Consider the following 15,624-nt stretch of genomic DNA (forward strand, 5'->3'; position numbering starts at 1 on the left):
ATGATCGCAGGGATACGCACCGTACCCCTGCGATCATGGGGGGGTACGCACCGTACACCCAGCGGACATGGGGTACACACCGTACACCCAGCGTACATGGGGTACGGTGCGTACACCACAAGATCGCGGGTTACGGTGCGTACACCCCGTGATCGCAGGGGTACGCACCGTACCCCTGCCATCATGGGGGATAGGCACCGTACCCGGGGGGGGGGGGGGGGGCTCCGTACCTGTTTCGGGGCGAACTCTGCTTTTACGGCTGTTTTCAGCTCCCGTAGAAAAAGGGTCGTACGGTGCGTACCCAACACAAATCGTACTTGCCGGTTTGGAAAAAGCAGCCGCGAACCGTACAGATGTTGCATACAGCGGGTTCCGAGGGAGATTCGTACGGGGATTTGATTTGTACGGTCCCTGTACGATTCGTACAGAGTCCAGCTCCTGGTACGAATCGTACTTAGTCGTACGTACGGGGGACGTTGCAGGGTACGTTTCGTACGGGAAAAACGCTCCGAACAGCAATTCGGAGCGCTTTTTACCGGATCGGAATCGACCCCATGGTGTACTGAAAATAAAGCACTTTTAAATTGAAAAATACTTTCGGACTCTCTCTGTGCTGTGGAGACTCTGGCTGAATGGTGAGGACCGTGAGGAGTTCGGTTTGAAGATATATATATATACACACACATTTATATATTATATATATATACACACACACACACACACACACACATATACACATATATATATACACACACACACACATGTATATATATATATATATATATATATATATACACACACACACACACATATATACACACACACATATATATCATTCACCAAAATGCCCTCAGCATTTGCCAAAGCACTCGACATTGCTCTGACCATCCAGCCATTGTTCACAAGCATGCCTTCCTGCTCCACTAATATTAGTTTGCCTGACGCGTTTCAGGGTTGGAACCCCATCTTCAGAGGCTGCAAAAATGACACTTGGAAATAACTTTACTGTTCATTTCCGGCTCTTTTATTTAACAAGCCCCCCAGTGGGCGTCTGCTAAGTGCATCGTCACTCTGGTGATTGATGGGACTTGTGGTCCGTAAAGCGAAAGTTAGTTATTCCTTCGAGTAAGTCCAAGTGTACATTTAATATCGTGCTTATCTTTAAAAATACCTTCGTAGGTTGTGTCACATTCGAGCATGCTTGCATATGGCCATGTCTGAACTGGGGTGGCTTGGTGAGCAAAATAACGATGGATTAAACCCAGATCTGTGACTGGGGTGAATGTTTTGCCATTGTGCAACATTCCGTCCATCATCTTGTGTGTTTTGCTGTTCACCCTAAGTGGGAAGGGTATGCCCAGATGTGAGTCCCGTGCTCACTAAGCCACTGGAATCAAGCTATCTTGGCTGAAGACGGCTGATAGCCAGAAAAGGTCAAGCCTGATTTGCATATGGCCATGTCTGAACCGGGGTGGCTTGGTGAGCAAAATAACAATGGATTTAGGCCCAAATCTCTAAACTGGGGTGAATGTATGATATTGTTCTGCATTCTGTCCATCAACTGTTGTTTTTGCATTTTTCACCCTGAGTGGGACAGGTATGCTCAGACATAAGTCCCGTGCTCTTCATGCCACTGGAGTCAAGAAACGGGTTCTAGGATGCTTGATTCCGGTCCAGGGAAGACATGGCTTGGCAGTTCGGGCTGGACTGTTCCCATGAGGCACAGGGTGAAGGCTGATTTGTATATGGCCATGTCTGAACTGGGGTGGTGTGGTGAGCAAACAAACGATGGATTTAGGCCCAGAACTCTGTACTGGGGTGAATGTATGACATTGTTCTGCATTCTGTCCATCAACTGTTGTTTTTGCATCTTCCATATGTTAGCATGAGCACGTTGCTGTCAGTCTCCTGCTTTGCACATATTACTACACGTAATTGTTTGCTTGTGCTACTCTGAAAGTTTCACATAGAACAAACTGTTGTTTTCGCACCCTTCGCGTTCCTGGGATTTAGTCTGCACATAGTGAACAAGGTTGAACAACAATGCCCCTTATTATTTTTTCTGGTCAGGCCCTAGCACCTAGACAAAACATGCATATGCAGCTGTTGCTTGGGAACACGTACTTTGGTCATATGGGGCTACACAAAGAGGTAAGGGAACTTGGAGAGGGCTATTTCCAGGAAGAAGAGCATGACAGCACCTGTGATGTAGAACTACCATCTATAGACTGAGGTACGGGATCTGCTGATAACACTTGGAGATCCTCTAATATATAATAAATTTGCTACCATACAAGGGGAGGGAGTTGTGGCTACTCTATCATTTATCATGACAGCCCCTTTTATGATTTTCGGACTACTTACTATGCGGACCGTATTTGTGTTAGGCATTTTTATACTGATTGTGGCACGTAAACTGCATACTAGAGCACGTCAGTTAAAATAAACATTTTAAACTGCTTCGTGCCTCTGTTAGATCTTATTGTGGACGAGTACAAGAGCCTGAGCAAAAGGGTGTATCTTGCAACTGCGATTCCTGAGAGAGTCGGGAGCGGCGTGTTCTTGGGTGTCTAATCACTTGTTCCTCTGTGAGTGAGTAGGGGGGCAGGCGAGACACAATAGCTAGTCGGTCTCAGGCTCATGGGTACTAAGGTGGTAGGATAACTCAGTCCCTACCTACTAAGGACCCATAATCCCAAGCATAGTTCTGGGATCCCACAGAATCTACCCAGCAAATTGAATCTTATCCACCCAGTTTGTCAGCGTTACCCCAAAGCCAGCTATGCAGATCCTTGACAGGTGCTGGCCATTAAGTCACACTTGTAGAAGTTCCATCTACATCAGCTACTTCCCAGGTATAACTGCGAGGGGTGCCCTGCTTATCCTGTCACTTGCTCATTGGTATTGCTTAGACCCATTCCAGTTTACGCTTTTTAATTTTGCAACCCAGCAGCTCCAGCGACTTTTAAGAGGGTACGGATTACAAATCCTTTACATAGCTTAAGCAGTTGAAGAAAGTGATCACTCTTGGTCCTCAAGAGAATTTTCAAAATCAGAGAAAAATCTATCATTTAGAGGTACTGACCTACTTACCAGAAAGTGAGCAATTTAAGGCAGAGTATCATTTACAAATAATCAAGTAGATTTTCTACGCCCCAAGCTCATGAGGTGATTAAGTAATTATTTTCCCTGTTTCTCACTACGTTTGGGGTGGTTTTCTCCAAGGTGAAATACCTCAAACTGATTTATCCAACTGAAGTCACTCCACATGTTCCTCTCCCCAGACCAGTATTCTTCAAAAGTCCAAACAATGCGGCATTCCGGATTTATCGGGCCGGGAGCAAGGAGCACGTCGTGGACTCGGACGTTTTGCATCTTCAGATATTGGATGAATATAATCATTTAGAGCGTTTGGACTTTTGAAGAATACTGTTGGGGTTGCACGTTGAAATTGACTTCAACTGAGAAAAGGTGTGAGGAATACGTTTGAACTTAATATTTTGATGGTTTGGAAATTGGTTCAATAGAAGGAATTGGATTAATTGGAGGTTTTAAGGAAAACCGTTGGGGTTGCATTTTGGAATTGACTAGTAGCAGGTCGGAATAGATTGTGGTGTATATTTGATCGAGCTGATCTACTGCATGGGTCATCTTCGTGGAAATCGTGGATATGAGAGTTCTTTATTAGGGGATTTGAATAATAGTGAATATTGATTAAGCCCTGATGTTGTCCCGGATGGGGACGAAACACGTTGGCTGTTAACTATGTAAAAATTATTTTCTTTCTGGAAGCTAACTGACATTGGCATATGGTCAGAATAAAGAAAACAAACTATACAAAATTCGCCTGGAAGATTGCTTTTGGGACTGATTGTTGAAATGGAAATGTGAAATTTGAGTCACAATAATTTATTGTGTATTTTCACGCTCCTCCTGTATTTTGATTTATGTATAGTAAACAGGGGTTATTGACGATGTCCCTCTAGGAAGCTGAGCGTGACGTTATAGCATTAATACATCGTCTAGTCGTAGAGGATTTAAACTTTAAAAGGAGTTGTCGTCATGAGGTCAATAGTCTGCTGTGGTTACTTTTCAGGGGTGGTGCACTATGCAGTTTTGCACCAGCATTTATGATAGCCAGCGGCAGTCTGAATTGCTGTTTTGATGGCCAATATATGAGCAGCTCCGACCTTTCCCACACAATATTTATATTTAAACCTTCGGAGACCCATTGTATAGTAGTGTCTTTTGCACTTCTGAGGGTGGAACTATTTACATACTGGTAGGTTTTATTATCAGGTCACGTAGGAGGTTTTCTAACAGCTTTGATGACATTGGGGGTTCCCCTCGCTCACAACTTTGGAAATCATTATCCCAGTTTTTGAAAATCTTTTTTTGAAAAACAATTAACTTCAGTCAATTCTCTCTTATCTTCCCGGAAGGGGTCTTAATGCCACAGAAATTATGACCTTTGAGGTGAGAAACTGCAAGTTACATGATGTACAAATTAATGTTATGAGCTCACCCTTACAATGTATACTTGTCAACCTGTTCTTTACACTACTATGAGCAGCATGTCAAGCAGACTACAGGATCAACAGACAACTATAAATATATTAACATAAAAATAAAGACTTTGGAGAAGGCACAGAAACAAATGTGATAATTCTGTCAAAATCCACTTACTGCTCCATCTTTTATAAATGTGTGACACAGCTGGGCGATCTTTGTTCTAGACAGCGATATCCTTGAGAGGAAAATCTCCCCTCGGTCAATCATGATCTTTTTACACTTCGAGTAATCCTGCAGAAACAAGTTAAAAAATGTGTTTTCTGTCAACGAAAGCCAGGAATGAATGAGTAAAAATTAATAATGTAATAGGAAACGTACAGAGTCTTCTAAAGAGGTTAGACTGATGAACCTCAGGAAAAGTTCTCCTCCTGAGGAAACAGCTACAGAGGAGTCCACTCCCGTCAGAGTTTGAATGGCCTCAGTAAGGTTCTCTCGCAAGCCTTTAATCGTCTCGCCTGTAAAATCGTGAAAAAGTAGACAGTTTAAGTAAATCAGTGTAACACATAAGCAAGCTGACCAGTGGCTAAATCAGGTTGCAATTCCTATGCCCATAAAAAAAAAAATACTATGGCTAGTGATGAATTAGAAAACCCATACATAATAGGGCACGCCAAAGTGCAGCAGCAAGCCTGCCAGTGAAACAGACTCAAAATAAATCTTACACATATCAAAATAGCATACTCTGGCTAATTAAGGATGACCAAAAAGCCTAAACACAACATGCCTCTATAGACGATACAAAGTGAATGAGTGAATCAGCAGTTTTGTCAGTGAAGTGGGGTCAAAGTAAAACCATGCTAATGGCCATTACAAATAAAATAAAATAAAAACAATAAAAACATTACCTTAGCTATCCAAAAACCATTGACTGTGGCCGTGTGAAGTGTGCTCACTATTGAGAGAGTATGAAGTTTAACTAAAACATCAAGGGCCAGATGTACAACCTGCAAAATAGCGTGTCGCAGATTGGGTCGCATTAGCGACTTGCAATTTGCGAGGCACTATTTGGAATGTACAACAGTGTGTTTAACACTGTTTGCGATTCCCAAAGGAGTTGCAAATTGAGAGGCTCATGAATATTAATGAGCCTCTCGCAATTTGTGAGCCCATTGGGAATGACAGGCCCTCCCAGGTTTGGTGGCCTGCTGGGCTCAGCAGACCACCATGTCTGGACTGCTTTTAAATAAAGCAGTTTTTTTTAATGCAGGCCGTTTTCCTTAGAGGAAAACGGGATGCAGTTAAAAAAGAAAAAATTTAATGTTTTCATATTATTTTTTAAGGGCAGTCAGAGGTCCTTGTGACCACTGCCTGCCTTAAAACAATAATATTACATGCATTTGCAAAGGGGAAGGGGTCTGCTGGGGACCCCTTCCCATTTGCGAATGCATTACCACCTATTTGAAGTAGATGGTAATTTGCGAGTGTTTGCGACCGCAGTTGCAGCTGCAAAACATTGGTACATAGCTTTGCGGTCGCTATTAGGAAGGGAATGCCCCTTCCTAATAGCGAGTCGCAAAACAGTTTTGAGAGTCACAATTTATTTGCGAGTCGCAAAATACTGTTTGTACATGGGCCCATGCTTTTTAGCATGCGCAAACAGGTCTAAGACCCGTTTGCGCACGCTAAAAAGCTCCGTACATCTGGTCCCAAATTCCCAATAAACTGAATTTGTTATTGAGCTGCTTATGCTGTTTGCGTGTTTCAGGTGCGATTGCACCACAATCTTGTGTTCATTACTGCCTGTACCACTTGCTGTGCCAAAAATGACCACTCGTTGAAAAGACTCCAAGTTCTGTCACAATCTTCTGCAAAAAACAGGTCTTGGGGATATCCTGCAAATTGTCACTGAGGACACATCGTGTACAATGCTTTCCTCTTCAATAGGTAATGAGCTTGCAAAGAACTAAGCCCGTATACCACCCGTAAAATCCATGATGTAATATTAGGAAAATTTAGGAGCATACATTTTTAATACATACACAGAGATCTATGCTTAATCAGTTTGATTCTTCTGTCCCGTGTTAGAACATGGCATAAAAAATAAAGGACTTTTGGGCCGTTGGTAAGAGTGCCATAAAACTGCTTATTTCGGTAGTTATTGCATCAGTTTTGTAAGCAACCAAAATTAGACTATATATATATATTTATATATTTTTTTAAGATACTTCGGGCAAGTGGCTCTTGCCCACATATACCAAATGTTGACAGTCCTTGATTTAGGTCAGCAATATTTAGCATTCTAAGATATGAAGCTTTGCTTTCTCCATTGTATTAAAATGAAAGTTTTCCAAGTTCATGCATCAGTAGCAAACTCAGTCAAAAATGTATTTTTTATTTTTTTATTCAGGTACTCATAATCCTGCTTTATCCCACTGCAACTAAAGGGAGATGTTACCAATACAAAATACAAAGTGAAAACCTGGAATGGAGGAACTTGAGAGATCTATAATAAGACCCACACACCAAACCCCAGAGCAAAGTCTAACAAGCATTTGCAATGCAATCGGTCTCGCCTTTGGGACCTTATATGTATTTAGCTATGCAGCACATTAGCCTGGGTGCTGAAACATCTACTGTTCTTGAACATGGAGGGAAAGTAAGCACCTAACTGTGTGACATGCCAGATATGGGAACACATGGAGAGAGATTTTGCCTATAAGCGGGAAATGGTATAGTCCAAAGCTCTGTTTTTAACATAAAATCAGGGACTTCGGTGGTCATATCCCTGAAAATACAAGATTTGAAAAAAATACCATTGGCTACGGGTGCTCGTGGAGGACCACTTCTATGATTTGGAATCTAGAGAATGCTAAAGTGATTCTGGTATTTACTGACCTCTGCTGGTCGTTTTCCATCAAGAAAGTTAAATAGAGGCAGTAGCCAGAATTTCTTTTTTTTTAAAAGTCCCTCAGACGAAATCAATTCTGGTATTCTACTGACCTCTACTGGTCGTTCTCTACCAAGACAGTTAAATAGAGACAGTTGAACAAGCAGAAAGCAATTCTGGTATTTTACTGACCTCTAATTGTCGTTTTCTATCAAGATGATTAAATAGAGGCAGTTGATCAGAAAAAAAATTCCTAAGTGGAAGGAGACATGTCCTAGGGCTGTTCACCAGAGCCCACAAAGTACATACACATATAAGTATATACTAAAGTATTTACAAAAGGTCTTGAATGCTCGACCTAAAAACCTAGGACTGACGGATGGCGTCACAAACAGTCTAGTGTTGCTTGGCGGACTTGGCATCAGTGGATTTCCTTTGACACAAGTTCTATTTACCTTCGTCTCTCTTCAAGAACTCCAGCAATGAACGGATGGCGGCCACAGCACAGGCCACACCTGTGCCATCGGCCATCTGAGTTTTAAAATACTCAATTATTTCTATAAAAAAACAGAAAGAGATAATGTTAAATCTTTTCATTGTATTCCATTTGCAAGTGCAGTTATCCAAATATGGTCAGACAAAATTAAAAGGCTGTTTATAACACAAAAGCACAAAATACTAAATAAAATAGGGATGGGAAAGGTATGATTGACGCAGAATGCGAAAATAGTTAAAGCAGGTTTGTTTTATTATTGAAAGAGGACAACAACCATATCTGTATAGGAATTCATCTGGGCAGACACAAACGTGATTTGTACCAATTTATAATTCACACTGAGATGACAGGACTTGCTAAAGACAAATGATGTGTCAGCGGGTAAAAAACAACTTGAATCCAGTCCTTTTGATATAAAATACAAAAGTAGTCTACAAATCCAGCAGATGACGCTTCGCATGTGCACTGTAAGGCCACAGATTCCATCTGGTCATTGGTTGGGCAGGGCAAACAGGTCTTCCATTTTTAAAATATCCCAATAAAAATACTTCTACCCCATAACATTCCTCACTAGGTTTTATTTTTTATTCTAAAAAACGGTCCCAATATCATTCTGAAAACAAAAATGCAACAAAGATTGGACTAAATGTGGCCATGATTTCAGGCCCAATCGCAGGGTTATGGGAATCCACCATTCTGGCACAACAGGGACAGCTGGTGCTCTGGTCTATGTGGAGATTCTACCGAGGTCTTCTTGAATGCCATCCTAAAGTACAGATGATACCTTTATGAGCACACTCTTTTGCATGGACAATGTCAACTTGGATGGGCCTTGCACTATTAGTGCTCTAATACAAAGCAGATGTAAATATTTTTTCATCTCTTTATTGCTCTAGTGCTCGGGTCTGAGCGCCCACATAATCTCCAATTGGGAGGGGGGCGGTCTCTGACTTTTCTTAAAGTGAGAGCTACTTCTGATGAGACCACCCGAAAAACAGCCTAACATGTGGATAAAAGAAGGGTACAAAAATAAAACCAAGTGTAGGAGAGTAGGGTCTGCAATCCTATGATCACCCAGATTTTTGCTTTTTGCTGCACTGGTTTACGACTTTCCCTGGCTGTGGGCCTGCTAATCAGACCCACAGCCTAGCTGTTCTCTCTATCCAAATTGTACTCAGGTACTGAATTGGCACTGGGCCCTCTCTAAGTCCCTGTTCCCAGGGCTGAGGTGCACCCAGAAGTCTCCCAGGGGCTGAAGCATGTATTGTGCCACCCCTGGGCTGACTAACTAAACTGACACAACTGGCTGCACGACAGCTGGGGCAAGGTGGTGTAATCACCCTTTGCTTTAGATATAGTATACCTATATCTAACCCTAAAAATGGACACACAGATCTCCTATCAGTCACTCCTATGGCAGGCCTTAACAATCCTGAAGGTAGAGTGCTTGGAATCGTGTGAGATGGTGCTCTGGCATGAGCTGAGCCTGTCTGCGGCTTTCAGGATCCATCCCTTAGCCGTTTCCATGATATCGCATACCATATACTCTTAAGTGCATTATAATCCTCGCGGTTATATGCCAACTCTGGTATCGCTTTATCAAAACATGTCGAGTAAGGTGTCATACGAATTGGAATACTAACCCCTCGCCAATTCTGGCGACGGGGTTAGCATTCCACCCTTCTAGAGGGACACGACATGTATGTAACCTGTAACCCCGGTTAAAGTCAGACATAGCCTCAGCTCCACAAAATGGATGCTGCCACCGAGACACAAGTCTGCCCTCCTGCTGCTGGGAGTCCTCCCAGAGCAGGAGGCAAGGACAAAGGGTTTCCTGCCAGGGGCGGTGCCAGCACCGTCCCAGACAGGGTTTTGTGTATTCCAGGTAGGCAGGGCTACAGAGGAAGGTGACTGCAAGTGGCACCCCGGTGCTCACTGTGCATAGGCCGGCTGAAACCAGTTCCAGGGGCACTCCAGCCCCTGGCCTGGGGAAAGCCCGCCAAAGGAGAGGGGTGTAACCACCCCCCTCCTGGTCCCACCCATAGGGCAGGACTTAGTCGCGTGCCAGCCCCCTTTTCCCAGATAAAGGTAGGAGCAGGCCCCCTTCCAAATTAGATCATCTTTGGAATCAAGACACGACTTTCTACGAAAGGACATCAAGATTTCTTCTTCAAGATTCTCCCTTGTGGCTAAGGAGTAGTCACCCTGCATCCGCAGGCACCACCTTAAGAACACTGCGGTCTGCTGCAAGTCCTTCCTCCGGAATCCGACTGCCCAGCTCGACAAGACCCGGCTTCCCTGGCACCTCCGACCTCTACTCACCTCTACAGCCAAGCTGAGAACCGTGAGTGCGACGAGACCTCAAGGGACCGACTATTGCCAAGACTGCACGACTTCTTCACAGCAAGCCCGCCGAGTAATCTCCTGGGAGTGCTTTGGGGTCCGAGAAGCCCCAACCCTAAGCAGCTCCAGCACCGAAGAGCAGCCCCCCAGCATCTCCACGATCGGCGTGGGGCCCTTCTGCTTTTTGCTGCTCACCGCGTTGTTTGGCTACTAGCCCGCTGGCTTGTGGCCTTCTGAACGACGCCCGACGACTTCACTGCTGCTGGTCTGGTTGCTCCAGACTGGCTCTTGCTCCCTTCCAGAAGAGGAGCACCCCGGACCCTCCTGGTCCACTCAAGACGCCATTTTGAGTCCACCGCGTGGGCTTGAATTAGCCAAGGCTTTGTTGCCCAATCCTGGGTACTTCGACGCCGACAGCTTCATCCATCGTGGGACAGCTCGCCTCTCCATCCTGGTCGCCGACAACGCCTCCTGGTCCGTGAGATCTGCAGAGCACAGCGTCGCCCACTCACCTAGTCGAGGTGACTACCATCCGGTGCCCTCCTGGTGCCCACTGACTACTGGCTAGTAGTCACGAACTTGGTCCCCTCTGCTTTCAGGTGTCATCCATCTTCCAGATCCAGGCTTGGATCAACTCAAACTCTCTTCACTGGTCGCCTGCCAGCATCTTTCTTCCAGGCTCCTGGTTCGTCTACGAGGATTCCCGACGTCTTTTGAGACCTATGCAGCTGCAGCCCCTGGGCTAGGTAACTTCGGCATTTCGGTGCCCCAGCATAGCCTCACTATCCAAGGGTCAGGATCCACTGTCGTTTTCTTCCTACCAGGTCGGGTTCGCCCGTAAACACTAACTTTAACTTTACTAGCTATCATAGACTTTGTCCCGCATCCCGCGTGAGAGTGCACACTCTGCACCCGAGTCCCCTGGGCCTCCTAGAAGTAATCTAACGATTCTATAGTCAAGTCCTAGCGATTCCAAAGCCTATTAGTACTGTACTTACCTGCTAGTAATTTTGCATTCCACTTTTAGAGTATATGGTTTTTCGTGCCCCTCGGGCATTTGTATATACTGTGCTAACTTAAGTATTTTCGTAAGAGTTTTGTTGTGTGCCTAGCACCCTGTCCTCATAAAGAGTACAGGGCTGTTGTGATTCTATTAAATACACTGTTTATTTTCATAACACTTGTGAGGTGTCCTTTCACTGGGTGTTCAAGGGGTAATGTGATGGTAAAACAGCTGGCTTAACACGCCCTCTAGAGTCTTAGCCTTAGACTGCTCGTATCCATGCTACTAGGATAGCTGGTCTATAAGGTTGACTTACAACCAATCATCAATAAGGGTTGTTTGGACTGATATATAGTGATCACTAGAATAGTGAGCACTGCACATCAGGCCAACTTCTCACACCAAGCAACCGAATTGCTGCCCCTAGACAACCCTGTTCGGCTGCAGTTGGCACATAGCATTAGCGGCACAAGGACAGTATCAAGACAGGCTTATGTGTTCGGTCCACAAGAACCAGTTTCGTTCCTATGCTCTTGTTTACGAATCAAAGCTGAGTTGCAAGTGCCTAACTGGGAGTGTTGGCCTCTCAGTCATGCAGTATGTGGGATGACACTTATCTCACTTTGAGAGCTAGTGCATCCACTATAAATGGTTAACTGCCATGAATGTCATTGGTTGACCTACACGAACAAATCAGAAAGTGTTTTTTCTTCAGCATATACATATACCCTAACTAGGAACGGTAGCATGATACATTTTGGGAGGTACAGCTCTAAATCAGCAAACATATCTCTGCAGCCACCCCGATGTTTACGGGTATACATGTCAGACAACTATTAAAAACACATTAATGCATGAAATGATTGCTTTAAAATGCTAAGCTATCTTAAGGGAATGGAACAAAAAAAGAAGCAAAGGAAGGAGTATAAGGCGTCACATAGAAAATGGGAGAAGTAATGACAAAAGGAAAAAAATAAACAATGAAGAAGTGAAAAGGGAGATAACGAATAGAGAGAAAAAGATGGAAAAATAAGTGAAAAGAAAGGAATGACAAAAGAAAAGGAAAGAGAAAATGGTGAGAAACAAAGAAGAAAATAAAAAAGGTAGAGGAAAGAATGATAGGGAAAGAATAAAGATGGGGAGGAGAGAAGAAAGGCAAGAATGAAAGAAAATGGTGATGAGAAGAAAAGAAGGAAAGGAGAAAAGGCAATGGAGGTTAGAGGTGCAGAAATTAAGAAATAGAAAGTGAGAAGAAAATGAGAAAACCAGGAGATAATTATGTGAGAAAGAAGAGAGATAGAAATTAAGAGCGAAGGAAGGGATAAAAGGATAGGAAGAAAGGGACCAGAGGAAAGTGAGAGATGGAAAGGAAAGAATGAATCAAGGAAAGTATAGACAGGAAAGTATAGACCAGAAAGTGGAGAGAAGGAGAACAGGCATTTACAATGCAATGGTCTCGCCTTTGCAAAAGTTAGAGCTATTGGCATTGTAAATGAGAACATCTTTATTTATGTATTGGTTTTGCAAACAGATAAATAAATGTCATTGTCATTTACAATGCCAATAGCTTAATCTCTTGCAAATGCAGGACCTATTGCATTTGCAATGCAATAGGTCGCGTATTTTCGCGAGTTTGAGCTATTGACATTGCAAATATCAATGCGTTTTATTTATGTTTCAAAAACCAAAACATAATTAAAATGTCTCTCACACTGCTGTCGCTCTCACACTGCTGTATCTTTCACACTGCTGTATCTCTCACACTGCTGTCTCTCTCACACTGCTCTCTCCCTAGAACACACATATGCTGTCTCTCACACTGCTGTCTCTCTCACACACACTGCTGTTTCTCGCATACAATGCAGTTTTTCTTACACACAATGCTGTCCCTCACACTGCTGTCTCTCATACACACTGCTGTCTCTCACACTGCAGGTGTGGGTTGTGGGATTCCATCTCATATCTGGAGGGTGGGCACTACTGCGTTTCATGTGTTTTGTTTTACATACTCCCTGACTTTAGAGCCAAAACAATGTCGCCATTGATGAGCGATCACAGCCCGGACCCTAGAGAGACCCCGGTAGCAATGACGCAAATCATCTCTACATGTAATTGGCTCCGCAGGGCAGCCCTGGTCGCCGAAACAAAAACAATCTGATCGGGCAGCCATTTTACCTCCTCCCCCTCACACACACCCGCGCCCCATCTGGCACCGCAACCCTTGCTACCTGCACCCACAGAGACAAGCAAGTAGGAGCGGCCACCTTCAGAATCACCCGCCCCCGTGCACCGCTGGGGACCTGCGCCCCGGATACCGGACTAAGGTTGTGCAACATTTAGGGTCAAGAGCAGCTGTCCAGGAGGTTCAGCTCGCAGGGCTCGCTTAAAACTGTGGCAGGTGAAGCCTCCTTCAATGCATTCGCCCCGATCGGAGCTCAGTATTCTTGCAACACTGGCTGTCAGCCTTACCATGCCAGTTCACCTTCGAAAACATTGCACCACCCACTACCATCACACCATATGCATATGACAGTAAGGGTACACCGACCTGCACCATTCGATCACTTCCACATGCAAATGCTATATTCCCTTGCCGTGGCACCCCACCTACGTAGCAAATGCTCCTCTAACGAAGCCTGCAGCGCCACCTCCCCCCTGAAGTCACAGGACGCAGCAACAGGACACCAAACATCTGCTGCAACCGACCACCTCCCTGTTTCAGCTCCCCAGGGCTGACAGCTGTGCCAGGAGTGTAGGCAGGCCCACCCCTGCAGTCAGACCCAAGAAGACGTGGCCCATTCTACAGTAGACCCAGAACGATCATTATAAACTATCCATTCACATACAGGCAGCGCATACACAGAGGGCCTGCGCCTTAACAAAAATCCAGTCTAGCAAGTACACAATAACTTCCGACCCATGACACATTCTGAACCAATCTCCTTTCTTGTGGATCCTCCAGACTCCAGCAATGGGGATATCTAGCTGGTCCAGTGTAACGCGCAATCACACAACCCCTTTTGTCAACAGCAGGGAGCACTAACCCTGGTTTGCACCCAGCTGGTGGTGGTGTGAAGGCTGCTGTCCACCATGGTGAGCTGGTGTTAGAGCACTTGTTATCTCTAGGCAGCGGCGGCGCATTGCCTTGTCAGTAAAAGTAGGAGTGTTCCTCGCTCCGGGCCCCGGCTCCCCCTAGCTCGCAAGAAACCGGGCCCACTGCGACATCAGAGCGCGCCGGCCCACCAAACCCATGCCCCATTTGTTGTGATATGCGTGTGCCCCCGGTTGAAAAGGAACTGTGGGAGCCTGGGGTAAGCTGGCAGTACTGGGCGAATGCAGCGGCCATCTGAAAGTGGTACATTTTAAGGGAAACAATCGGTGATCTCGGAATGAATACCCCAGGACATCATAACTGGGCCAAAAAAGTATTCTTTAGCTGCAATTGCACGTCGATAATATCGATAAACGATGCATTAGAAACAAGTTCTCCAAAAACCCTGTCAATTTTTTTTTTCTACAGGTTTCACTACAGGACAGCAGAATGTGATGACACAACACTGGCAACTCAAGTTAAATGTAAATGTAGTATACTTGTAAAGCGCACAGCTGCCCCAGCAACGGGGCGTCCCGGCGCTGTATAACTCTGGGGAACCCGTCCTGGCTTTCCCTGTGGGATGGTCCCTTGCTGGGAGTCCCCAAGGTGGAGCCAGGCATCCCCGGAATTGGTGGGGCCGTTGTGGAGATTAGGCAAGCTAATGCCCAGAGTTGCCGAGTGGAACCTCTGATTAGAGTAAGCACCGAAGCAAGAATTATCGAGTCCGCTGACCAAGGTCCACGACCCTGCCGCGTCGGGAATTGAACCCTGGTCCCGGGCCGACTTCTGCTCTCGGGCCTGCCGCCTCTAACCAGTGAGCCACACTACTCCACACTCCACAAGTTCAAAGTTGTACATGCCCCCATAAACGCCCTTCACACACAGTGCTTAATTTGATTAAAAATATACAATACTTTTTTAGAAGCCCGCTGCTGAATGCCCGGGTTACTCAGAGTCATTAAATCTCGCGAGCGAGACTGCGCATGTGCACAGCCTATGCCACGCGAGACAAAAAAATGAGCCTTTGGCCTTCAAACTATGCAGCTTATTTACATTACAATGGAGGTCTCCACAGTTATACAAACGTGTATGTGTTCTTACGTCATAAAACGTTTTAATTACTGTTATTAGTAGTTTGGCTCAGCACCCCACTGCATAGCAAAATCCATCAGGTTTTCAGGAAACCCACATTGAATATGCATGAGACTAATTTACATAGAATGAATTTCTGTTCAGATCACGTGCATGTCCGCTGGCCATTCTGAAAACCCGACTAGATGTCACTAATA

At 44.9% G+C, this 15,624-nt stretch overlaps 1 protein-coding gene across 1 annotated transcript in view; it reads right to left on the reverse strand.

The window, feature by feature from the left end:
* Positions 1-15,624, reverse strand: part of EIF2B1 (eukaryotic translation initiation factor 2B subunit alpha) — a 47,063-nt gene that overhangs the window by 20,232 nt on the left and 11,207 nt on the right. Inside the window, exons 2-4 of the mRNA XM_078667616.1 lie at positions 7,855-7,956; positions 4,891-5,027; positions 4,687-4,803 (exon numbers count right to left, since the gene is read on the reverse strand). Coding sequence (XP_078523742.1) covers positions 4,687-4,803; positions 4,891-5,027; positions 7,855-7,956 — 356 coding nt within the window. The remainder of the gene's footprint in view (positions 1-4,686; positions 4,804-4,890; positions 5,028-7,854; positions 7,957-15,624) is intronic.

This window comes from Lissotriton helveticus, chromosome 11, assembly GCF_964261635.1.
Source record: "Lissotriton helveticus chromosome 11, aLisHel1.1, whole genome shotgun sequence".
In the NCBI taxonomy this organism is placed as follows: domain Eukaryota; kingdom Metazoa; phylum Chordata; class Amphibia; order Caudata; family Salamandridae; genus Lissotriton; species Lissotriton helveticus.